This window comes from Primulina tabacum, chromosome 16 (assembly GCF_025594145.1).
Source record: "Primulina tabacum isolate GXHZ01 chromosome 16, ASM2559414v2, whole genome shotgun sequence".
In the NCBI taxonomy this organism is placed as follows: domain Eukaryota; kingdom Viridiplantae; phylum Streptophyta; class Magnoliopsida; order Lamiales; family Gesneriaceae; genus Primulina; species Primulina tabacum.
In genome coordinates, this window is record NC_134565.1 from 31,634,625 (window position 1) to 31,661,319 (window position 26,695).

General features: G+C 32.6%; 2 protein-coding genes and 1 pseudogene across 6 annotated transcripts; 2 read left to right on the top strand and 1 right to left on the bottom strand.

The window, feature by feature from the left end:
- The first annotated feature begins 4,137 nt into the window (after positions 1-4,137).
- Positions 4,138-7,109, top strand: LOC142528227 (EIN3-binding F-box protein 1-like; annotated as a pseudogene).
- Positions 7,110-8,054: 945 nt separating this feature from the next.
- Positions 8,055-13,398, top strand: LOC142528988 (uncharacterized). 2 transcript variants are annotated; one of them, XM_075634323.1, is made up of 7 exons: positions 8,055-8,203; positions 8,363-8,460; positions 9,746-9,938; positions 10,175-10,483; positions 10,560-10,631; positions 10,876-11,550; positions 12,721-13,398. In XM_075634323.1, exons 2-7 carry the CDS (start codon positions 8,369-8,371, stop codon positions 13,183-13,185), a joined length of 1,806 nt encoding a protein of 601 aa, XP_075490438.1. In that variant the 5' UTR covers positions 8,055-8,203; positions 8,363-8,368; the 3' UTR covers positions 13,186-13,398. The 2 variants fall into 2 exon arrangements, with proteins under 2 accessions (XP_075490438.1, XP_075490437.1); XM_075634322.1 differs by having other exon boundaries at positions 8,055-8,170.
- Positions 13,399-17,755: 4,357 nt separating this feature from the next.
- On the bottom strand, positions 17,756-22,447 carry LOC142529845 (axial regulator YABBY 5-like). 4 transcript variants are annotated; one of them, XM_075635507.1, is made up of 8 exons: positions 22,292-22,447; positions 21,840-21,909; positions 20,766-20,894; positions 19,850-19,970; positions 19,658-19,706; positions 19,457-19,532; positions 19,190-19,258; positions 17,756-18,028 (listed from the first exon to the last, which is right to left on the bottom strand). In XM_075635507.1, the coding sequence occupies exons 2-8, from the start codon at positions 21,897-21,899 to the stop codon at positions 17,981-17,983; spliced, it is 552 nt and encodes a 183-aa protein (XP_075491622.1). In that variant the 5' UTR covers positions 21,900-21,909; positions 22,292-22,447; the 3' UTR covers positions 17,756-17,980. The 4 variants fall into 4 exon arrangements, with proteins under 4 accessions (XP_075491622.1, XP_075491624.1, XP_075491623.1 ...); XM_075635509.1 differs by lacking the exons at positions 21,840-21,909; positions 22,292-22,447 and adding an exon at positions 21,358-21,493; XM_075635508.1 differs by lacking the exons at positions 21,840-21,909; positions 22,292-22,447 and adding an exon at positions 21,313-21,461.
- Between the last annotated feature and the right edge of the window lie 4,248 nt (positions 22,448-26,695).

Consider the following 26,695-nt stretch of genomic DNA (forward strand, 5'->3'; position numbering starts at 1 on the left):
TTTATCCAACCGACGTGGGACAATTAACACATTTCCAGTTCCCAATTCTTCCTGGGAACGAAGTAATTGACAACAGAGTTCCTCAAATCTCTTCTAGGCATAAACGATCCCTCTGGCAGATAAATTGGATAAAACCATCTTGAATTTGTTAAGATAATTCAGTATTACATTTTTCCATCCTAATTTAATTAGTCAAAAAACTTATGATCTTTATAAGCTATTCGAACCGGTGCCGGCGAAAACCGCCACTTGAACTCTCTCTGGGTCAGTACTCAGTCTCCACAAGGGTTCTGAAGAATTGATATTTAAACAAAACAAAAGCATTTGCACTTTTTCCGAAAGATATTTCTACTAGAATTTCTGGTAATTTGAAGCTTCAAATTTGAGACGAGATATCGGATCGAAATTACATACCCTCTCAAAATTATTATTATTATTTAGCAGAGTTTCAAGTAAAGGCAGTGTCTGGGTGTGAAGCCAACGAACGACTTTTCCGAAAAATAGGCCGATGTTGACCGCGCTAGACAAAGTCAAACACGAACCAAATTCCATGAATAGATTTTACATGCAATGGCCACCATTTTAATTCGTACAAATCTCAACCTGCATGCAACTCATCCACACCTTCACCAAATTTCACCAAAGGACACGAATCTAGCACACACCTATATTATATTATATATATTAAAATAATTTTTTTAAATCTTTTTCTTCTAAACAATATCAAATATATCCATTATTTTCTAAAATAAATACAATCACCAAAATATCACTACTTTATATTGCATGCATTCACTTGATCATCATTAATCTAAAAAGGTAGAGATATAACACAAGATTTTGATTTCTCCTCCAAGAAATAAGCATCCAATTGTTAAATATATATATATGTATATATATATATATATATATATCCATATATATACATCCAAGATCTGGTAGAAGTAAAGAGTATACAATCAACTATTAGACAAATCTATGAATATCATTTAATAATTTTTTAATAAATGTAAACCCTTAAATCTCAATTTAAATTTCTTGCTTTTTTAATGTAAAATAGCATGCCATTTACTAATGGCTTCTTGTCCTGATCATACTATTATTCTCATTCACGTGCACATTTGCGTTGTCAGATTTCAGTTTTAATATTTTTTTTTCTGTTTTTCCAAAGTCTGATAATTTTTTTTTAGACGTGATACTGATATGACGTTCACTTATTTTATTTTGTGTATTTTATTACATAAAATATTTACTCTTATATTGTAAAATAAACCAACTTGTTCTATTCTTATTAATAAATAAATAAAAACTAAGGCGTCCGATGGTGTGTGCACATACGATGTACTGTCACCATATAGGAAATGAAATAAATCCTCATCAATTAATTTATTATATAAAAAAATTTTGATTTGTATTGCACTAGTGACGCTCACTAAATACTAGCTAGTTGACCAACTTGCTTGGATACATTGCATTTTTAGCTCTAACCATTGACATATGCATGTACGTACGGCAGACACAATTATACATATATATCACAAAATTCTTATTAGATTGTCTGTCACTTTTGTGCAAGCATGTCAAAATGTTAGGTGACTCTTCAACTTGACCCGATTCGATCAAAAAAAAAAAATGTGAGTTGGATGTTTTGGGATTGGATTAGATCGAGCTGAACATGATATCTGATCCGAAAAAAATAATCGGAATTCGGGTTCGGTTCGAATTAACCCGAAAATTTTAGTTTTAAATTTTAAAATATATAATTAAAAAATATTGCTTATATATTAATATGTTGTATGTTTGAAAAAATATATATATTATATATTTACATCATATATTTTTCAACATTTATTATTTATTTTATAATTTTTTTATTTGTTTAAACAATTATTTATTTGATTTAATAAATATGTTTTTAATTTTTTATAATTAGACTTTCAAATTTAAATCATATATGAAATATTTTGTTATTATATGTTTAAATTAAAATAATAATAATATCATTATTATTTAATATTTATTTAAAAAGTTAAATAAAAATAAAAATAAGGTTGAGTCGAATATATTGAGTTAATAGCTTTTGGGTTGGTTCGGGTTCAGGCTGAGCAGCTTTTTAATAATATCATGCACCAACCCGACCCAAATCCACACGATCCACCCGAATTGACACCCCTAATTTTGTGAAACATGTTACATACACAATCCGACCCATGAAAGTCTTATTTTTAGGTCAAAAATATTAATTTTTACTCTAATACAGATCGGGTTAGCACGTCTCACAAGGAAAAAATATATATATATAACCATCACACGTGATTTCCAAGTGCTCATATAATTTAATTATTTGAAAAATAAATATTTAAAAAAAAACCTGTATGAGAAAAAAAAACATGTTAGTTTTGAGATAAATATGGAGAAGCTGAAAAGATAATGAGAAGAAGATAGAGAGAGAGAGATGTTTGACATAAAAGTTACTTAACAAATTATTTGGTGTCATATTAAGTGCTCAAATATTGATAATATTTTTACGAAAATGTGTTGTAGAAATTATTTATCAGTTTCAGATTTGGGAATTAATTAAATGGAAGAAAACATTTTTGTTATATATTTTAGAACACAATCAAGTTTATATTTTTAATAAATTTCAATTATATATTAGTTCAATATTTTAAGAAATGTGTTGCCGACATTTCTAATCAGATATAAGAAAATTCAAACCTAAAAATTATATGGAAACAATATATAAATTTTCAATTATTATTTTTGAAAATAATGTACAATTTCTTATATGTGATTTTTTATCATTAGTTTAGCTTGATATATTAAATTTATTTCATATATATTCATTTTTCTTTTCTATGGTTTAAAAATACTGTATATTTTTTTTGAATTAATTATCTATAATATGAAATTGTTATTTTTATTAAATATGATCAATATATTTAATTTTATCATTTTTATTTTTATAAAATGTTCGTTGGTGGAAAGTATTGATTTGATAATTTTAATTTAAAATATGAATTTACCACTCTATTATCCTAAGCAATTATTGAAACTAGCGGAACAACGCACACTTCGTGTTTGTGTAAAATAATGATTATTACGTGTAAAAATCATGATTATGATCATAATAGATCGAGTTGATTATAAAATTTTGTTATAATTTTTAGTTATTATTTGGATAGCGATAATAAAATTATATCAAATATGTAATTTGTAGAGATGATATGTGAATTTTTAAAGTTGATTAAACATTATAGTTATGATTAAATTATATGAAAAACATTATTTATCTAAATGGATCTGAAATTTTCGTAAAAACTAATTGGTGTCACAAAGTTGGACCACAAAAACTCTCAACCTTTATATAATAGTATTGATATTCATTCAAAACAAACACTTATTTTGTCTAGAAAATTTTTTTTTTACTCCAAAGAATTAGCTATTTCTTTGTTTAAAAACTCAAATGATATGGTTTTCAAACGGATTTGGAACCTCTACTGTGTTGAAAATATAACACTTGATGTTGTGCACTTTTTACACGAGATAATCACATGATCATCTTGTGGACATCACACCATATGAGATAAATTTAAAAAATTGTCAGATTAAACGAGACGATCATGTGATCATCTCGTGTAAAAAATGCACAGCATCAAATACTGTGTTTTCAACAAAGCAGAGGCTCTAAAATCAGTTTTCAAACTAACAAGCACCTGTAATTTAAAAAAAACTAACTAGTACTTGATATCTTCAATGCTGAATGGAACATTTTCTTAGAAATCTATATTTTTTCATTTATTATTTTATACAGATGTGTTTGAAATATATATGTATGTATGTGTGTCTATATATATATATATATATATATATATAACTTACATGAGGTAATAAACTAAAACAACAAAATTCCTTGTAAAGGAGATAAGTTAATTGATCCAGTTGACCACAAGTGGCAGTCTAAAAAGAGCTGTAGCCTAAAGATTCATTGAACGATGTAAGAATTCATAGCATGGGATTTTTGGCGCTCCTCGTTAGTTCATGCATTCAAAGAGTTGACACTTTTCAGGATATCTGTCTATATATATATAGCATAAATGCATGCATACAATCATACATCGGGCTTCGAGATATATAAATACTGCGCGTGATTGTATAGTAAAAAGCAAAGAAAAAACCTACACGTTTTCTTTGTTCTTGCTCTCTTTTAATTTTCATCCCAGATTTTTCGGTGTTTGCGTCTTCAACAAAATCTTGGATCTTCTTTCTTGGAATGCTATTCTTGGCTAAAATCTTGATCTGGGCTGTGCTGATTTTAGACAAAAGCTTAATCTTTTTCGCTGTCTTGGGAGATTCTTGCGAGAAAAGACCATGCCTGCTCTTGTCAATTCCAGGGGTGAGTTTTCTCAGAATCTCACACTTGTGTCTGTTTGTAGTTTTGTTGTAGGAATCTTGTTTGATTTTGAAGGCGTTTTGTTTTTGGAAGTCTGGAATAATATCCTTCGCATGGCAGTAACGAATTTTTTTTAGTTTGAACGCATGATTTTTTTATCATTTTATGTGATTTTGGTACTCCAATCAGATTTTGAATTGATAAAATTACGGATTCCACGTAAAACTATGTCGGGTTCAAATATTTGGTTTAAAAGATAATGGAAGTTTTTTAAGAAGCATCCTCATTCATAAAAATGGCTTTCCCTGGATTAGAATTAGCTGGCATGCTTACATTTCTTTCTATATGAGATCTACAGGACAAATCAGATGACTTTTTTTGTTTCAAATCAGGTGAGGGGCTCGTGTTCTCGTTCGGTACACACGGCGAGGTCTACTGTCCGCCTAGGAAGAGGTCTCGCATCTGTGGCCCCTGCTTTGTTGGTGGGGATTCATCCAAGGATAAGAAACCATCCATTGATGTGCTTCCAGATGAATGCCTATTCGAGATCTTCCGACGGTTGCCAGGAGGTCGAGAGAGGAGCAGCGCCGCATGTGTTTCTAAGCGTTGGCTGATGATCTTGAGCAGTGTCCGCATTAGTGCGTCATTTGAGACCAATTTTCCTAGTTTGAAATCGGACACGATGACCAATATGGATAAATCTTCGAGTAGGGTCGGATGTATCTCAACTTATCTTGGTCTCGAAGGAGTGGAATGTGATGGATACTTAACAAGGTGTGTGGAAGGCAAGAAAGCAACAGATGTGAGACTTGCCGCTATCGCTGTTGGTACGTCTACCCGTGGCGGGCTCGGAAAACTTTCGATCCGAGGAAACAACTCTCTACGTGGCGTTACAAACCATGGTCTATCTGCAATTGCTCATTGTTGCCCTTCACTCAGGGCTCTTTCATTGTGGAACCTTAACTCTGTTGGGGATGAAGGTCTATTTGAAATATCAAGAAACTGCCATTCATTGGTTAAGTTGGACCTAAGTGAATGTTCTTCAATATCGAATAATGGTTTAGCTGCAATTGCGAAGAGCTGTCCAAATTTGACCTCGATAACGATCGAATCATGTCCAAGAATTGGTAATGATGGCCTTCAAGCAATCGGGAAATATTGTCCTAAGCTACAGTCTGTGACCATCAAAGACTGCCCTTTAGTTGGGGATCAGGGTGTTGCCAGTCTTGTATCTTCGGGTTCTAAGGTCTTGAGTAAGGTGAAACTTCAAGGTCTAGATATAACGGATTACTCAGTCGCCATGATAGGGCGTTATGGAAACACCATTACGAATCTTGTCCTTCCGGCTTCACAATGTGAGCCAAAAAGGGTTTTGGGTGATGGGAAACGCTCTAGGTCTGCATATGCTATCAACTTTGACTGTTACTTATGTCGAGGAATAACAGATTTGAGCCTTGAAGCACTTGGAAAGGGCTGTCCGAACCTGAAACATGCATCCATTCGGAAGTGTTGTTTTGTCTCTGATCTTGGGATAGTAGCTTTTTCGAAAGCCGCCAGCTTATTGGAGAACCTGCAATTGGAGGAGTGCGACCGGATCACACAGATAGGCTTTTTAAATGCCATTTTGAGCTCGAATTCGAAATTGAAGTCTGTTTCTTTGATTAAGTGCATGGGAATTAAGGATGTTCATACGGAATCTCCCTCGTTTTCTCCGTGTCAATCTCTTCGTTCCTTGTCCGTCCGGAGCTGTCCAGGATTTGGAAGTACTAGCTTGGCTCTGGTGGGGAAGCTGTGTCCAAAACTACACAACTTAGATCTAAGTGGGCTTAGTGGAATCACGGATGCCTGTCTGATTCCTCTGTTGGAGAGTTGTGAAACGGGACTTTCAAAGGTTAATCTGAGCGGCTGCTCAAATCTGAGCGACAAGATCGTATTTGCCCTGGTTCGGTTGCATGGAAGTAATGCTTGAATTGGTAAATCTTGATGGTTGTAAGAAAATAACGGATGCAAGTTTGGTGACACTTGTTGACAGTTGCCCCTTGCTTAATGATCTCGACGTTTCGAGATGTTTGATCACTGATTCTGGTGTTGCGGCTTTGGCTCGTGGGGTGCAACCAAATTTGCAGATTCTTTCCTTGTCTGGATGCTCGAATGTGTCGGATAAGAGCTTCCCGGCCCTCGAGAAATTGGGACAGAAACTGGTGGGATTGAATCTTCGGCATTGCTATTCTATTACAAGCAGCAAAATCGAGTTTCTTACCGAGAACTTATGGAGATGTGATATCCTATCATAAGTCGATTTGTTGGAGTTTTGTTTCGGGTTACATAACCTTCACTCGGTTGTTTTCCATGGAGACCAAGGCAATACATCTTTTTTCCTTCCCTTTTTGCAGGCATCCTTGTATCTGACAAGTCTGTTGAAACCCTTTTAGCTTCTTGCTCAAGAGGCTTACACTTTCAATGCCTTTGGTTTTCCGCGAATACATTTACTGAGTCGGTTTCGTATACCTTTCGTGTTGCTTCTTGCAGTCCTGTGTTTCCCATATTAGTCAGCGGTCGGCTTAGAGCAACACAGGCTAGGTTGGGAGTTTGTGACTTTGGGATTTGGCAGTGACAGCCTACCATGGCTGTTTTTTTGGTTGCCTGATCCTGGTTTTTTTTGTTGGATCTTGCTGTGGCATTCATGCAGATCGCTTGATTGTAATATGCCACATTTGTCTCGAGTTATATGTTAATAAACACTAGATTATTTCAGTTGATATTTATTTTGGATCTTATTTATTATGTCAATATGTCCAAGGCACGACAATAATTTTCGTGTCCATTATTTGGGCTAATTTTTTTTTAGTTTAGTTTATCAAATTTAGGACAAGACAAAAAAAGTCCCATGATTTATAAATTTTAGATGTCTTCAAGGGGTAGTCATTACAAAAATCAATGGAAAAAGTGCACTTGAAAAACAAGACATAACAAGTAGACAAACTGTTTTAGTTCTAAACAACAAAGACGAAAGAAGGGAAGGTTTTTTTCCTTTAATTTTTTAAAAAATGGTAATTTATTTTTCACACAGTCTTATCTTCTTTTTAGTTTTCATATTATTGATAAAAATTGCGTTTGTATTGATAAATTTGATTTGGATTTGATTTGAGGGATGTATTTCAAATGACAACCATCTATAGTGCATTTAGAATCAACTGATAATTATTGTTGAGATTGTATAATTTGACACGAATAACTTGAATTTTGCACAAAATAAAAGTTCGAAATTCATAATCTCAAATTCAATCATTCAAGCACTACCTATAATTGTGATTGTATAGAATGATTTGAAGTTAAGAATTTCATATTTATGAATTTTAAATTCATTTCATTATTTGAATGAATTTATGTTGGATGTATTTCAAATCTATTCATTCTTTAACATACATGAATATAATAAAGATTATTTACCTAAAAAAATCGATTATAATTATGATAGATTTATAATATATCATTTAAATATATTTCAAAATCACATATTTTTATCCAAATCAACTCATATAATTGAAATGTATTCCCAACTTCCATTAGCAACTCATTTCTAGTGGGGCCAAATGGTTTGAAACTGATAGTTGGAAGGGCAAAATGTAATTTTAGTACTGATGTATATATTGAATAATAATAATAATAATGATAATAATAATAATAAACGCCGTTGATAGTCGTCACTCGACAGAAGAAGACGGCGGCGCGGCCACTACTCTTGTCCTGCTCCCTCTAGTCCAGCTTAGATTTTTGGTAAGGACAATTGCTCTGCGCTAGAATATCACGGTGCGATTCTAGCCACGGCATTTGCTGTATTTTTTGTCATTAATTTTAAATTAAAATTGGAATACCTGTTTGTTTATTTATCTGTATTTTGTCCCATAACAATTTTATTTGCTGTTATCATAATTTTGTGCTTTTGATTTCTCGGAACTTTTTATGCAGGCTATAATGTCCCGATCTTCTGAAGAAAAGGGTGGAATTCGTTATGATTCTCAGTTTTTGAGAATCGAGGAGTTGATCAAGGGAAAAACTTTTTCTAGGTACATTTTTTTGTTTTGCAGTTCATAAGTATGCGTCCACCCTATTTCTCTGCGAGATGTTGAAAATAGTGAGAAAACTCGTATCTTAGATTGAACTTTAAATGTGTTTGAGAAAATCTTAGAAAATACAGTTAATGTTGTGGTGCAGCTGCATATAAGATGCATGAAGATTTTGCTGACTGAATGAAAAGATGAGGGATATTAGAGATTCTGTTGGCAATATTGTGAATTAGGAATCTTAGATATCCCTATGATAGATTTGGGTACGAATACTCTTAAATTTGTGTCTTATAAGTTATAAGAAACATGTTTCCTTTGTTAGCACATCTTCTTCTTAGTATAAATAGGATATGAGGTAATTGTTTGTACAGTTAGTTCACATAAACATTCAATAAATGGTAGAAGTTTCCCCCCCGCCAAATTGCTTCTTCTTCATTTTCAGCAAATACCCTTCAAGAGTTGGCCTTTGATTCTTGAGATTAGAAATATCTTAGCTGCGATTATCTGGCTTAGGGACAAGAGCTTTGGCTACTCCCATTAGAAGTTTTCATGTTCAAGTGTTAGCAGGGAGTATTCAGAAATGTGGAAACTTGAAAATTTTGGCCTTGAGAAATCCCCATCTCAACCTCGCATGATTTGCTTGTAGTGCATGGTTAGTTTATGCAGTAATACACACTTGTATATATGTTTTCAGGGATTAGGAATTATCGGGGATGGAGCCAGAACTATTTTGGGCAAAATTTATTTCAAAGTACATATATAAATATATATACATTGTAGCATCCAATTATGTTAAACATCAAACATACCAATAATGAATCATGCAGCAAGAACAATCTATAAATTATTGCAAAACTCCGAAAAAAATTAATAACTGCCAAATTCCAATCACGTGTACATAGAAAAAGAGAACATATTTTCTATTTGTACCCAAGTGGGCTTCAACTAATCAAATAAACAACCATGCTTGAGGGTATGCATAAACAAATCCCATGTGGGACAGTGTCGACACAAGCAGCACACTCCTACTACAACACTTGATTATTCCAAGACTTAGGGCTTTTAATAATGTACATGAGACTAGAGTCATATTTACTGTAATCCCGGGCCTTTTAAAATTTTGGGCTATTTGAAGAATTTGGGCAATTAGATTTTATATAAGAACAGACCAAGAAGCTGCCGCGCAACAGCCCACTTTTGCCCTCAACATCAGTCCACCCTTGGGAATCATGCGCATTTGAAAGTGTTATGGATCAAACTTATATCTGGTGCAATTGCAATGCAGGGAGGAAATTAGCCATTTGGTGGCAATATTAAATTCTAGGGTGGACATTGAGTTGGATGAGCAATCAAGAAGGGATGCTAGAGGAGATAGTGAGCAGGTGGGGTGGATCCATGAAATTCCACGAACGCCAGCAGGAGATATACACCATGTTATTGACAGAGACACACTTGGCAATATCCCTGAAAAGTCAGATGTGAGTGCACCTTTTATCTATTTTCCATACTGATTTTATGATGTTACCTGTGCAGAGCTTGTTAGATGGTGATCGTGTTTTTTTTTTTTCATAGATCAAATATTCATGTATGAGTGTACGTTTCAATTCAAGGAATTTTGATGACATCTATGTATCAGGCAGCTCTTCAGAATTCAGATCTGGAATCCTGTCACGTTTTTCATGCATAGAAGTCACTAATTCACAAAATTGTCCAGGTTCCAGTTGGGGTCGGTGCTTCGCCAATTGATATTGCTCGTGCATATATGGCTGGCCGTACTTTAGAACAAGACCGCGTTCTTCGTAGTTACACATCAAAAGGTGAAAGAGCTGAACCAAGCAATAAGTTTTCACAACAGCCACCTGTGCCATCTCCTTTTGCTAAGTCATCCATCTGTTGGCCTGGTGCTGTACTCAACAATCACCATGGTTACGAGACACCACAGAGTCAGAGTAGAAGATACGGGCTTCGTGATTTTCCAAGAACTCCTTATGCTAGAACAATCTCGTCGAGGTCCACAGCTAAGGTATGTGAGGTTATGGTTGAAGCTGATGCATAAAGATTAATTGTTTTTGTTGTCTAAATGTTGTTGGTTGATGCAGTTAAATGCCAATAGTAGATTTGTTAACACATCAACTCCCTTTCAACAATCTCCGTCATCCATTTATGGACAGGTACAACATTAGCTTTTTATTATTGTGGTTCTTTATTTGTATTGCATTAGTTATGCTTTTTTTTAAGTACTTACATCTATTCAGTAACACAGTTTGGATATGAGAAGTGAACATTTGTCTTCCAATGTAAAATTAATATACCTAGATGAATTCTTGGCTAAATGCCTAAATCCATATCCAAATTCCTTTGTATTTTAGCGGGTGTGCTTGAGTTCTCTATACAAGCATCTTAAATGACTTTCAGGTAAGGTCGACTGTTAACAGTGTTGATGACTATGGATCCGTGGGCCCTATTCGCCGCATCAGGAATAAATTTGCTTCAGAAGTCCGTCCCAGAGAATCTATGATCCTGAGCTCACTTAAAGATGTCCAATCAGAGAAGTTAAGTTCCAATTTTTTGAGCGGAATCTTGCCTACTGCCAAGAAAAATCTGGAACCTGGTGAAACAAGTGGCACCTCAAAATCCTTAACAGATGCCAATGCATCAGGTTTCTCTGATAAGGATGTTAGTCCAGCAGTTAAAAAAATATTGGAACACCTGGATAGAAACAAGCCGACATCTAAAGAAAAAGAAGCTGAAATTAAATCGGTAAATGAATGGAAAAAGTCTTCTTCCTATGCCGGTGATATCATTCACGAGGAAAACACAGTGCACTCTGGAGATCTTGCCTCTTTTAAGAATGCTGGTTTATCTGGCCTCAACTCCACTGTACAAATTAACAAAAGTACCAGCAGTTCCAATTATTTTGGTAATTTTCATGACAAAGGCATGGATTTTGCAGCTACAGATGCAGTCAATGTGATTCCTAAGGCTCCTAGCACAATCTTTTTTGATTCTGGCATGGTACCTGGTACAAATGCACTTCCATCTTTAGGTTTTGGGGCATCTTCTGGTCCTCTGGTCAAGAATTCAAATGTGGTACGTAATCTTTTTCAAAGTGCTGCTTTTTAATTCCCGTGGTTCTTTTTTCCTCCATTTTCTACATAGTTTGTATCAGTTGTCAAATCACTGAAGATCGGTGTCTTGACTAGCATCACAATTAAGCATGACCTCCATGATAAATATCATTATGGGTTAACCTAGCTGTATAAGATAGTGGGTGTTGAATTTTATTTATTTATTTTTTGTTTTAAAGGCAACCTACCGAATTGAGCTGAAGCATTAACAAAGCATCATATAGCTGCAATATATGCAAGATGCCACTGTGTGCGATAGATTTTCTTTGTTCTACAATTAGACTGGTGAACTTTGTTAGTAACCATTAGAAGCTGCTGCCATCCTTATGAATTATTTATGATGTTTTGGAACATTACTCTTTTCTCCATGCTTAATGCTGCAACTTGGAATATGACATGGAAGCAAATCTCTATGATGATTATTCATCTGCACCTGGAAGATTATAGTTTTGTTAACGCCTTGATAATGGCCTTGATTGGCGCACCAACCTTCATTTTATGGGCTTTATCAGGACACAGATGCCACCACCCTATCTATCGGTATCTAAAATTCTTTACACAAAACTGGACAATTCGTGGTTTAGTTTAAATTATATTTTTGAACCAATTGTTAGCATGTAAGGCAAGTTTTACCAACTTTTAAGTCATTCTGATTTCTCTTGGGTATCTGATTCAAGATATGCTATGGCACTTCTTAAGGAAACATTTCGAAGTCCCAACAGTTTGAAAAATATCCGTATTTACCACTACAGTTTGTAATTAATCACTAAGCAGTTCTTTCCACCGAGTCTTCTGTCAAAAATCATCACATTTGTCTGTGGCTCTTATTGTCATAGAAACAGGGGTTTCAACTGCAACTAAGACATATAGAAAGTTTGTTTTGCATTCTCAGTGCCTTAATTTTCGACTTTATAGTAGTCTGAATGTTTCAGCTCTTCCAAAAGGCAAATATCAGATTTTAATAATTCGAAGAAAGCATGTATCGGTAGAGTGCTTTGGCCAGATAAATGACAGATGTAGATAGTGGATAAACGTATATGGTCTCAACTATTATTTTCTACCTTCAATTTTTAACTGGATTCCAGTTAACTTACACGTCAGTTAACTCTTAACCACCATTTTCTTATTACAGAATACTTTTGTCACAACTAGTCATGGACAGGAGAAAAATGTGTTTTTTCCACACACACGTCTGAGTAATGGACCTGAACTGAAGTCTTCCATCAATTCTGCTGCTTCGGGGCTTTCAAAGAATCACGGGACTAAGCCTTCATTGCCATCAATTTCCATCAACAGGCCTGAAATTCGTGCTTTTAACTCGGACAACGGTCCCGGCTTCACTTTCCCCGTATGTACTGCTGCTGGTGTTCTCTCTGAACCACCGATAACACCTTCCATCCTGCCATCCGCAAGTTTTACTCCGCAGCCTACTTACACTTTCGGTGCAAATAAATCAAATCCAAGTCTTGTCTTCTCTTTTCCATCTACTAGCAATGACTCGATTGATGATGGATCTGATCTGAAGTTCAGCTTTGGTTCTGATAAGAAGACTAGGTTGTCCTTCAGTTCCTTCGACGCAGATGCCATCTGCTACTAACCAGGTACTTCTTTTATTTTTTTGGCCGTTATGACGATAATTTGGTGGTCGTATGTTTTGTAGCTGATTTGCTTTTGTATTCCAATATTTTTCTTTTTAAGTTTCATCACTCAATCCTTGTGCCATTTTGTTTATCAGTTGAGTGCTATTTTTGAATAATATTCATGATAAGGATATATGAAATAATATTATATTGTATTATTTTCATGGTTTTACCAAATTAGTTAATATTCATGACTCTATTATCGCCATTAGTAGCAGCGGGTATGAGAGCTGAAATGGGAGTAAGTCCCTCCATCGGATCGGAAATAGAAGAAAACAGTCCAAAGGTTGATGGATGTCATGTATAAGCTACAACTTTAATGGCACAAGTCAAATAGCTTGAGTGAAATCTTCTTACTCTAAAAATCCGAAATTATTATTTCTCGTAGAAATAATCATTTTTTAATTAAAATTCCGGTTATATATACGAGTATGTATGTTATTTTAACCATGATTTCGTGTTTCCTAAAACTTCATGTGAATTTCAGTAAATCTATGCTTACCATGATCCCAAAATTAAGAAGTTAGTTGGAGACCACTACGGTGGCAGAACCAAATTCTTATTTATATTCGGGTTAGAATTTTTTAAGCTAAAGTCCTCAAACCATGGGAGACAAAATTTTATGTATGAAAAATATTTTAAGAACCCGAAGCACCCAGGATGTCGCTTCATCCGTGGAGATGATGTTTTGTATTTGCATGAAAAATGGAAGTAATAATGTAGAAAGGTACAAAAGAGCTAGCGTTGAAATTATTAGAAGAGAAGTGTGTTGTCCAAAAATATTGAGTGGTTAAAAGTGTCAGAAATGACATCTATTTATTTAGGTACATTAATTAATTAAAGCGACAAAAATCCTCAATCAGACATGAATTTGACGTTTCAAATTCCTTCCAGCCCGTCCTATACCCCTACCACCATCCCTATATTTTTAAAATAAATTAGTACAAGCATGATCTTTTTTCCCTTTAAAAAACCTAATAAATGAAAATGCTGGAATCAATATTGATTTATACAAACATGTTGCTAGCAAAAAAGGAATAATATCTCAAATATTGAAGTTTTTGTCTTAAGTACCTAGTTTTAGGAGAATCATGAGACGTGAAAAATACATAAAATTAGATGACTCATTTGCTGGGAAAAATTGTACCCAGATCGAACGGGCCTGATTGATTTTGGATCGGGGTTGTGGTGTCTATATGTTTTTTTACTCTATCATTCGATAAACAATGAATAAATCTTTGGGCTAACACAACAGTCTACAAACTATGCTAGCCCGTTAAACCGTACTGGGCAAGTTTTGTGTGACAGACTCGCTCGAGAAAGTGTTTGCATGAAGAATAGAACTGATGTCTATTGACCAAACACTCATCTACTCCACCAACTCAGATTTCATGATATCAATATGTTGTCTCTTGATATATATATATATATATATATATATATATATATATAATTAATTAATTAATTAATTCCCAATTCAATCAAAGGTAAAAAGAAAAAGGTCAATTTTGGATAATATCGAAAATAAAATACTCTTCACATGTTTATTTCTATGAAATAACTTTTTTCCTCACAAATTTATACATAAAAATCCAGTTTCTGAATAAACATACAAACTATTTTTTTAAAAAAATTTGATGATTAATTTCACAGATATGAGATTGGAATCCAGCTGCCAAACAAAGGTGGTCCATGATTCTTTCTTTCTTTCTTTTTATTTTTTCCCCTCAAAGCTGCTTATTTAATGGTGCCTCCCAGTTGGACATCAAAAGGGATTTTTCTCTCTTTTTATGACAGCTGAAGCTAAGTAAATACTTTTCCCATTGTTTGGTTTGATTCTTCCAATTTTTTTTTATAATTATATAGATTTCTATATGTATCCTATAAATATAATTATTTATGCAGTGAAAATTTAACCTTAGTATCTATACCTTTCACTCTTTGGTAATTGGATTTGTAATTTTAATTTTTCTTCCATTAAAATGCTTACACGATATTGAACATATATGAGCAACTTCGTCTAATACTACAAAAAAAAAACATTTTTAGCGACGATTTTTCACTAAACCGTTGCTAATGTAGCGACAGTTTTTCAAAACCGTCGCTAATTTAGCGACATATTGTCTCATAACCGTCGCTAAATTAAACCGTCGTTAAATCCGTCGCAAATTACGAGAAACCATCGCAAAATTTAGCGACGATGACTTTAGCGACGCTGCGAGAAATCGTCGTTAAATGTCATTAGCGACAGTTAAACCGTCGCTAATTCTGTTGCAATGTTTTTTTTTTTGTAGTGTAAGACATATCAAAATATCACATATTTTTCAAGATAATATATTTGATAAGTTAATAAAGTAATTGATACCCCAGGGATGAACCTTTCAAGATCCGGCCCAAACTCCCGACCATCTCTGAGGCCCACAGGTGACTGGCCCATGACAAGCCCGGGTATTCTCCTATAAATACCAGGTTTGAGCGTATGATAATTCATTCACTATATTGTTTTCAGCAGCGCCCTTAGCTGCTCTCCCCTATATATCCTCAGTCTCTGACTTGAGCGTCGGAGGGGCTACGCCGGGACACCCTCCTGGCCCCCTCCTAACGGTCTTATTTGTGAATTCAGGCCCAGGGTAATTTTGAAGCCCGTGTCTGGATTAGTGACGCTTGCGTGGATCAGACCCTAAATTTCCCGTGAGTATCAGTAATGTTTGGTTTTATAATATTACTATAAGACCAAACCACGATTTTCGATTGCCTACATCTCAACAATATCCACATTAAAATTTTTATTTATCTCTAATATGAGCACATATATGACCAAAAATTTCTTTTTTTAAAAACAGAAAAACAAATTTCATGATGTATGGGTGTTGATGTTGGAGTGCGAATGACAAGACTTGGAGGAAAGTTTGACAACGGATTGATGATTTGACTTGTTTAATTCTTCAAATATTTATCCTATTTTCAATTATTATGATATGACTCTTCATTGCCTGAACAAGTGAAGTGCTAGCCTTTTAATATACATATTCAAACTCAAATATTTGTGCCCACCTTTACTATTTTCGGTTTTTTCATCTCGTTTATCAAATTCAGGATGGTTGAATGTAATAATTATTTTTATTAGATAGAACAATCGAAATGTGGTGTTTGAATTATCGTACATTTTAAAATATTTGAGTTATACGTTATCACAAATTATAATTTTTTATAGAACGGTAAACGTTCGATCTTGATAACAGAAACCAAGATCACATATTCGTCCCATTTGCAAAGTGTGCAACTATTGAGAGAGAGATTGTTCGGTGCAATAAATCGAAACGTGGTGCTTGAGCTGTTGTACAGTTTAAAATATTTGATTTGCACCGTTAAGACCAGCTATAAATTTTAATTAAGCGACAAACGCTCGATCATATCTCATGTTTGGTTTGAAAAAAAAAATGCATTGGAACCAACATGATCACATACACTTGGTTTGGATTGAGAACCGGTTTAGTCACTTCTTGTGTAGCTTTGGAATACATACATGTTTATCTGAAGGAAAAAAAAAAGAAATATTAAAAATTCATTATTTTAAGCAAAAGAGAGATGCAAAAATTGTTAAAAATCCTTTTTTCCCACTTATTTTTCAAAGACAAGTTTAAACATAATATTTAAAAATATGGAAATATTTGATAGTATTTAATAAAAATATTTTTATTTTCCTAATACAAAATCAAATATAACATATTTTCCAATGCAATATATTTAAACTCTATATTATTTAGGGAAAATAGTTTTTTCGTCCGCTAACTTGTACAATTTTGATTTTGGTTCATTAAATTTTAATTTTCGACCATTTTAATCCAATTGTTGATGTGACATTTCAACAATTAGATCCAAACTAATCGAAAGTTAAAATTTAGTGCTCCAAAACTAAACTTTGACTACTTAATAGATAACCAAAAATTGAACAAGTTAATTAACCAAAACAATATTTATGTTAACTGCTTACATTTTTAAATTTTCATGGAGTTTTGTTTTGTCATATATACAATAAAGTAATATCATATTCAAAAAATAATTAAAACCATGCACATATCATATTCTCCAACAGTCCAATTAATATGATATTTAAAAACCTATTTTCTCAAAATATTTGTCTAAAATACTAAAATCTTGATGGTCATCTTCTGTTAAAACGAAATATATACACACATTTAAAATTTATCCAAAAAATTAAAATTTTGAAACATTGCACAAAAAATTCATTTTTTTTTACAAAATTGTTAATTTATTTCTTCTTCATATACATGACATGTTGTGAAATAAATCTTTTAAACCTTATATCAATTCGAGCGACATATTTCAATTGTTTTCCTAAGAGCGACAATTATTATTACTCTGCAATCGTGTATTTTCGTTGCTATTTTCAATCAAATAATTTTTTTAACAATCTAAATCAATTTTTTCTAATTATAAAAACAATAGTTACTCAATTATACATGTTCACCTTTTTCGGATAATCATTAGAATTGAAATCTCAAGTCAATATTAAAGAACAATTACGTGAAAGCAAAGCCATTAAATCATAAAATCTTTTATAAGTTACATGGAAATTGGTACTCACATATTACAGCATAATGACAAAATATTTAAGAAATTTTTTTCAGGGAACAAGAAATAATAATACAATACACAGAGACTTTAAATTCCTTAATACTTTTAATAATAAGGTTTATTGAAGAAATCTCATTGTACCTGCGAAGATTCTCACTTGTTTATTATGGCAGCCCTTCGCATTTGGTTCTTCTCGGACCCCTTCACAAGACAAGAAAGTAGGAACAGCTAATTAATTATCGGTTATAAAAAAATATACTTGAAATTAAATTATAATATAATGGCCGTCGATAGCTAAAAAAGATAAATAATTTCATAAGTACAGGGATAAATTGCAATATTGATTATGTATATTTATGATTTTGGTCTTTTATGATAGATTTTTTCCTTCTAATTTTAGTCTTTTTACCGACTGACGTTGATGTGCAGTGTCATATTACTACTCCAGGAAAAAAAAAGGAACTAAAATTGTCAGATATTACAAGATACATAGCTAAGATTGAAGTTTGACGACTTTTAGAACTTAATAACAAAAAAAATATACAGAACCAATTCTGCAATTTTTCCTGAAATTATTTCTCTCTATTTTGAAATAAGTAGCTATCTTTTTTTAAAAAATTCTTTATATATATATATATATTTTAAAAAATGGTTAATTTATATAACTAGATAGACGTGACCAATAAACAAAGAAAGGAAAATTTTTGGGAGATGGATTAAATAGTAAATATTTTTCCGGTATATTTCTCATGAAATTTGAAGAAACAAAATTAGTGTAAGGTTTCCTCATTAAATTTTTGGCTAATACTTTTTTTTTTGGGTCTAGTAACTTTACCTTTTTTGTGTTTTAGTCCATTAAGTTTTCAATTTTTTGACTTGGAACATTATCTTTTCATATTTGACTATTTTGGTTTATTTTCTCCCGGAGCGGTCAATTTTCTTCTGAAAAAGCTGACTGAGCGGTGGCTGAAGCTGATGTGACTAAAAAATTGAGGATTTCTTGATTTATTTCATATACATTTCACTAAGATGCCACTAACTTTCCAAGTTTAGTCAGCTTTTTCCTGCTGAAAATTGACTTACTCGGGGATAAAATGTAGCAAAATAATCAAATATGGAAAGATAATGTACTAAGATAAAAAATTGAAAAATTAGTAGATTGAACCAAAAAATGATAAAGTTACTAGAACAAAAAAAGTATTAGCCCTTAAAAAAATTAACTAGAAGTAGTTGAAAATATGAGGAAATTTGTAGAATCTAACGGCGGAAAATATTCAAAAAATACCATTTTGAATATAATATAATATTTTAATTTCAACAATTAATTAAATCCAAATAAAAAAACCAAGATGACTAGTTTACCTCATTATGTTTAACGTGATTGTTGCTGTCCAACATCAGTCCAAAATGAATGTGAGGGAAGTGTGCCCACTTTGCCAAATTAAATATATAAAAAAAACAATTCACTAATTATCAGTAAAGACACTCAAAATACCAGCACATATTCAATAATTTAGGATATATTTTAAATCATGCACACATTATATATATCTAGCGAGCACGGAAAAAAGTGTAACATCGAATGTAAACAGCTCGATTATAAATTTTTCGACATGTTTAATTACTTACATTTTTTGCAGCAGTACTGAATGCTTCCCTGTGGCTGATTTCCGGATTATTGGCTTTGATTCTTTGAATCTCCTCTCTGAAAATTTGCATTCCATAAGTAAACATAGGGATATGATATCCTTTTTGGGTGATGAATTGATACACAGAATAAATAAATAAAAATATTCATTTCATAATTTTTTGTGCAACACATTTCATTACTTTATGAACTGGTTGTATGCAGATGGGACTCGTTGCCTCTTCTCTGGTGCTGTTACATAAAATCAAAACGATCCATTGTAAAAATGTATCAAATTAAGTTGAAGTTTTGGAACAAATGTTTGCGTAACTTGGTTGGGAAAATTAATCACTGCAGTAGATTTAGATTCAATATATGACCACAAACAAACTCACGTCTGTTGGCGATTTTCGGCTCGGGTTTTTTTGTGATGGAAGGTTGGATGGCCAACTTGTTGTTCAATTTTGAAGAAGAGCCTAAGTCAACTTTGATTTCGGTTGAAGAATGGATAGGAACCTGAAGTCAATATATATATATGTGTGTGTGTGTGTGTGTGTCACATCATATTACAACAAAATAGTACAAAATTCAAAATGTTTCATATTCTACATGTGAGATAAACAAAAGTTGAAAAATCATGTAGACCTGTCTCTTAATATAGATTAGATTTTCAGTAAACTTTTTACATTTTGTGGAGCGGAGAATCTCATAAATATTGAAATTGTATATAAATATGAACAATAATATAAAAGGGAAGTTTTTTCAATTATTGAAGTATCTTTAAAAATAAAATATAGATTCTGACCAAAAGTTTTGCATGAAAAGATGTTTTCTCAGACACCAAAAAAAAAAAAAGATTATAAAATAAGGACATTGAAGTGACTGGATCAGTTAGGAACGATAAAGAAAATGGCTGCTTGATTGACAGTTGTTAAAGATCTAGCTGGAATCTAAGAGAAATTCATGTTTCCATTCTTGAAGACAGGAATTTCACAAAATAATCACTACTTAATTATTTAATTTTATTTCTTGAGGAAAAAAACACTTTAACTAAATAAAAAAGTTGGGAATGCTGCTTATAAATGCTTGGATTCTGGCGGCTGGCATTCAGGTGAGTAGCTAGGGTTCAGAATCTTGAAATTTTAAAAAATTAAAAAAAAATAAAGTTTTTTTTTTAATTATCAGAGTTAGATTCCCTTAAAAGAAGCAAAATATAGAGCCTAGATTTCAGAAGTTATCCAGAAATAATGTATAGATTGAAGTATGGAATATTAAATCCCCCAAAAAGTAAGCTGAAAGATATTGTGAAACCTGAGCATTTTGTTGGCAGGAGGGCTGCAGACATTGGAAGGCAGCTGCCATATTCACTGTCCAAAGATTGGTGCAGTGCCCGCATCGAACTGTCACTACATCAAACAAGCTACTGCATGGGACACTCACCTGCACATTCAATTCAATTCAAAGAAGAAAGGAATCCGTTTAGTTTTCCAAAACATATATTGTAAATAAACTGTTGAACTAAATAAATCTGTCAAGATTCTAATGAGAAAACTGAGTTTCTTGTTATGATGGTCACAATTTTGAGATCTAGTGTATGTAATGAAAAGGGTCAGAGGAAAATTAGTTGATCGACACTAGCTTGACACCAAATCATATTATATATCGAGATCCCAAAAGTGAATTTTCTTGAAAACTAATTTCAAGAACTGCCGGGAAGAACCCTAAAATCTTGTGGATGGGGAGTTTTGATTTTTCCATGTTTATGAAACCATGGACAAGATGGGAAAAGCTTAATCTTGACAACACTCAACACTTGGGAGATAGTGAAAAAAAGAAAAGAAAAGAAAAAGAAAGCTACAGCACAGAGAAGATGAAATCTGGTGATCATCATGGAGGGACTTGCCTTCATCAAGCGTATAAATAAAACCAAACCACTTTTAGATCATGATCAACACAGTATTTATAAAAAATAATCCATAATTAAATTCTTTTTTTTTTCCTCTGATCATTAGAGGTGATTCACCCTCCAGGGACTGAGTATTCATGACTTTTTTCTTTGACTGTACTAAAAGAAGAGAGGAAAAGGAAAAGTCTTGAAGACGTAGACATGACTGTATCAGAAAAAAACAAGGAAACCTGAATGAAAAAAATTTAATGTATTTCTCCATAATAGCACCAAAGCACCATATCTGAGGCCAAAGTCAGCTTTATTCATCAATATTTCTTTTTCAAAACAACAAAAGAAAGCGAACACACTACACAACAACAAAGAAAAAAAAATACAAAATGAAGGAACGATTCAAGAAGATGATTTTAACAAATACTTGTTTAAAAAAGAAAAGAAAACAGATCAACCGATCGATGTCGGCAAAGAAGGTTTTCTACCGCAAGAACAATATTGCAGAAGTTGCAAGGAATGTAGCAGAGTTGATCAGGCACTTCCATTATGTTGTTGCTGATAAAACAGAAATCAGAGAAACACACAGGTAGATAAAGATCAAGAAGTGAAAACAAAGAGTACAGATAACGAAATCCGAAGATCAAAGGCCAATTTGTATTCCCTCTTTCTCTCTTATTTTTTTCGCTTGCTTTCAAGATGAGTTGTGTATCAAAACAGGAAACAACTTGTGCCTATGTAAAGAGGTAATGTAAGGGCTAAACATTAATTTTCCAACAGAACGAACCCTTTTTTTTTAAAAAAAAAGAGGACATTTTCTGTGAAGAATTATATAAGGTGAAATATAGAAGTAAAAAAAAAGAGGAAAGAAAACTAGGGTAGAATCTAAAGTGGGATACAATATAAGAATATTAAGCAAATTAAGGGTTAGGGTTTGAACGTGGTGAGAGAAGAGCATTTTGGCAGCACTAGGAGAAAAAACAGTCCATGTGAGCGATTATTGCAATTATTTATGAGCCGAGAGACCAATACCTTTCGCTATCTCTGATACACCACGGCGGACGAGGGGGAGACCTGATTTTCCATCATAATTAACTAATTATATATATTTCTATGGTTCATGGGAGATTCAAGTGTCGGGTAAGCTTTATTTCTTCATTTGTTTCTTATTTTTTCTTCTTTGAACAAGTAGAAGTTTGCTAGTAAAGAAAAGGTACTTGGGATCGAGGATTGAAATTCCTCCATTTATTGTCCTTATTGCACATCCAACGGTTCATATGAAAATGGTCCATATAATGGATCCATAGTGAAGATAACGCCATAACTTACTACAACATATATCGAGTGAATGAATCTACCAAAGTGGCATCTTCTTGATTCGGTCGAACGGCCGCCAAGACGACTCTTACATTGAAATACGCGCAAATTAACTCAAACAAGGCGAAAGCTATGTATGAAAATTGGAACATCAACAATCTCTGCTGTATAAAAGAGCATATGCAACATATACTCGAACAATTCTTGAAGTGGATAAAACTGAAAATGTCTTACAATTCTATTACATCCGAAAAGACATTGTCTACTGATCAGAACACCCGCCAACGTATAACTTGCCAAATTTATGAGCCGAGAGACCAATACCCAGAATAGACGATTTGTTTAATTAGTTGTAAGAGTTAAAGGTGATCTTTTAAGATATTGATCTAAGGTAAGATATCATCAACTCAGAGTAATGGAGTTGGACATTCAAAAAATAACGCTTGAAACTCAGCATGGACATTATTGTGACTTGATTAATGAGTATTTCAAGAGTGAAAAAACTCCCTCTAAGTTGGAGAAATCAAGAGTTTTTAGTGTTTAATCAGATACTTTGGATTTTAAGCAAAACAGTACTCTTATATTTGGATATCTAAGAAATACCAATATTTCAAATTTGAATTTTGAAAATCATGGTCGTTGCGATCTAAGTATTGAGGTTGTGACCGGATCGATGGATTTGATTTGAAAGGAGATATATGAATTAGAACTGATTATTATGGAAATTACTTAAATTGATATGGAGTGAATTTGAAATTCACTTGAATTTTGTCTATCCAAACAAGTCAAGTAATTTGAAACAATAAATTTGAAACCATCATATATTTCAAATCATCAATCCAAGATAAACCTAAGAAAAACTAATTATATGATTAATATGTTGATTTTTTAGATTAATTTGTATTACCACTGTGTATCTAACAAGGGATATCATTGTACTTTTGGAGATGAATTGTCCAGAACCAGTAGAAAAATCTATGCCGTCGATATATCAAAATTAAAATGATCATTTTCAAATTTCAGTTGCTCCCAATTAATATCGTTATAAATGTTATCGCCTCGAGAGTATCATTTTTATTATGTTTCTTTCTAAATTTACGTACATAGGCGATGGACTTTGTGTAAGGAGGAAGATTTATACATTTAGAAACGGGGAAAATAACATTTTTATTTGCGTAATTTTCAAAATTTTCATTTTTTGGTTTTGTTATCAGTAAATTCAAGATTTTAATGTACTAACTTGCACTATTTTTAAATTTCAGTCATTTTTCATTGGAGTTTTGACATGACATCGGATACATTAGCTATGTCTGGTGTCACATCGATATTTGTGAAAAATTACCAAAGTTGTTAAAAAGTTCAAGTTTGTGGATTAAGACTGTGGATTGACCGATAACATGACAAAAATAAAAAATATGCAAGTTATAAAACAAAAAAATTAGTAGGTGAGACAGTCTCACGGATCTATATCAATGTGACGGGTCGACCAAGCTCATACCAGCAGTGCAGAATAATATTTTTGACATAAAAAAGTAATATTTTTCATTGTTTGGGTCGGTTTGGAGATCTGTATCACAAAATTGAACTGTGAAACCCTTTCATAAAAAATATATATGTTTAGAAAATTTTTAGGATCATTTTCAACAGCATCAAATAAAACTATACAAGGTCCAAATCCTTCTAAAATCTGTATATACAATATAAATAAATATAAATAATTCACCCCTAAATTTCAAGAAATATTCGAACTTTTGTTGATATCCTATATTATTTAGTTTCTCATTGCTTCAATTGGATATATTAATATTTAACCATTTGCAGCTAAATTACCTTATGCATACTAGCACTAGATGTTGCATGCAAATTAGGGTATATATGATAATACATTTCGAAGTTAATATAATCTTTTAATTCCCGAATATTTTAATTATTCAATTAATATTTCTTGTATAGCCTCTTATATTACACTACTAGCTTTTTATTTTTGTTTTTGTTTTTGTTTTTTAAAAGAGAGTACACTAGCTACTAGTTTCCAAGTTAAGAAATTTATATGCTTTGCTTAACGTATAATATCCAATAAAGCTATATTTTTACGTAGCTTTATATGGAAGCTCTGGCTTTTTCAAGGTTTTATTTTGGAATAATACCGTATTGTACCGAAAATTATATATCGTATGTCGTACCGAAAATTTCGGTACATATAACTAGCGTACCGATTATACCAAAATTCTATAATATATCGTAATCTGTATATACTGAAAGAAACTTCATATTTTTAAAATTTTATAAATTTATTGTTTAAAAATATTATATATTTTGAAATTTGTGTTTATTGTTTCGGTATTTTGGTATTCCAGTATACTAAAATTTTCTAATTTCATATCGTTTTACCAAAATCTTTGGTATACCGAAAATTCGGTAAATTCGGTGTTTTCCATTAAGGTAATTTGGGTTTTAAAAAAGAGTAGGTATCTTGTGAGACGGTCTCATGAATCTTTATCTGTGAGACGGTCTCATGAATCTTTATCTGTGAGACGGGTCAACCCTACCGATATTCATGATAAAAAGTAATACTCTTAGCATAAAAAGTAATACTTTTTCATGGATGATCCAAATAAGATATCCGTATCACAAAATACGACCCGTGAGACCGTCTCACACAATTTTTGCCTTACAAAAAACTCAGTATTTTTTCTCCCCCCTAATTTTATCGTCCAAGTAAAATCCACACAAACTTGAATTTTTATGTAGTAATTAGATTGAATAATTTGAAATTTATGATTTCAAATTTACTTTCATTGTTAAATAAATAAAATAGAAGAAACTCAAATTCATGATCACCTTACTTATTTACTCTATAATAACTACATTAATCACAAAGAATTTCAAATAACTCCGATATTCTAAAGATTTGAAATATATTGTGATTAATAATATTGTTTTGTTATAGGGAGATAGATTTGACGTTCCCGTATATAAGTTATCTAAACAATTAAAATACATTTAAATCCATGAATTTCAAATTTCTCCATCAAAACACAACATTAAGTATTTGATTCTAGCTCGGGCCCTCGAGAAGTCTAAACTTCATGCCTATCAATATGCAGACGACATGTTTCGAATTTGTCCACACTAGACACGATGATCTACATTTTTTGCACTTTGAAATCCTCAAGTCACGGTATGAGTCCCATTAAATCAGTACGCTCACGGTCACATGATCTAATGATATTGGATAGCGTAGCTTCTGCCGTATGTTTTTAACTCTTTTCTTCCACAAATATATAATATCAACTACGTACGTACATGCAACAATGTCACTTTCTCTTTTTATATTCCCCCGCATGTGACTTGGGACGCACAGCATAATGTAACTCATAGGACCATAATGAAAAGGCGCACATGTGGAAAATGACTCGATACCAATATTTCTTGTAACTCAATATCGATTAATGAATTTTTTTCATAAAATTCTCTCGATCGATACAAATTTCCCAAACTATTCGCAATGATATATATATATATATTCCCCTTACGAGCAAAAGCCTAATTCAAAACTCGCAATAAGAAGAATATTTATGGGATGTGAATGATACATAGAAAAAAAAATGTCGAATGTCTCGATTCGTCACTGTATTGAAAAAGTGACTCTTGCTATTTTTATGTCCTAAGTTGTTGTTCTTACAGTTGGTTATGATAGTTGATGTTGTCTTATCAAGAGTACGAGAGATATTCAGCATATTTATTATAGGTGGACTTGTGATCTTGAACATCTCTACAAGATTAGTCAATATTTGATATTGTTTGTCAAATCTCACATTCACATAATATATATGTATATACATACATACCATGTTGAGCTTAAATCCACTTACTGTCACGCCCCGAGTCCGGGTCCGCGCCTGCGTAACTGCACAATGAGCTCCTATAACAACTACTTCGTATTCGTCATCGCTTTACGAAATTAATTAACTCAAGCTACTATAGAAGTCTATTATAAACTCATTTAAATCTTTAATATTTACCA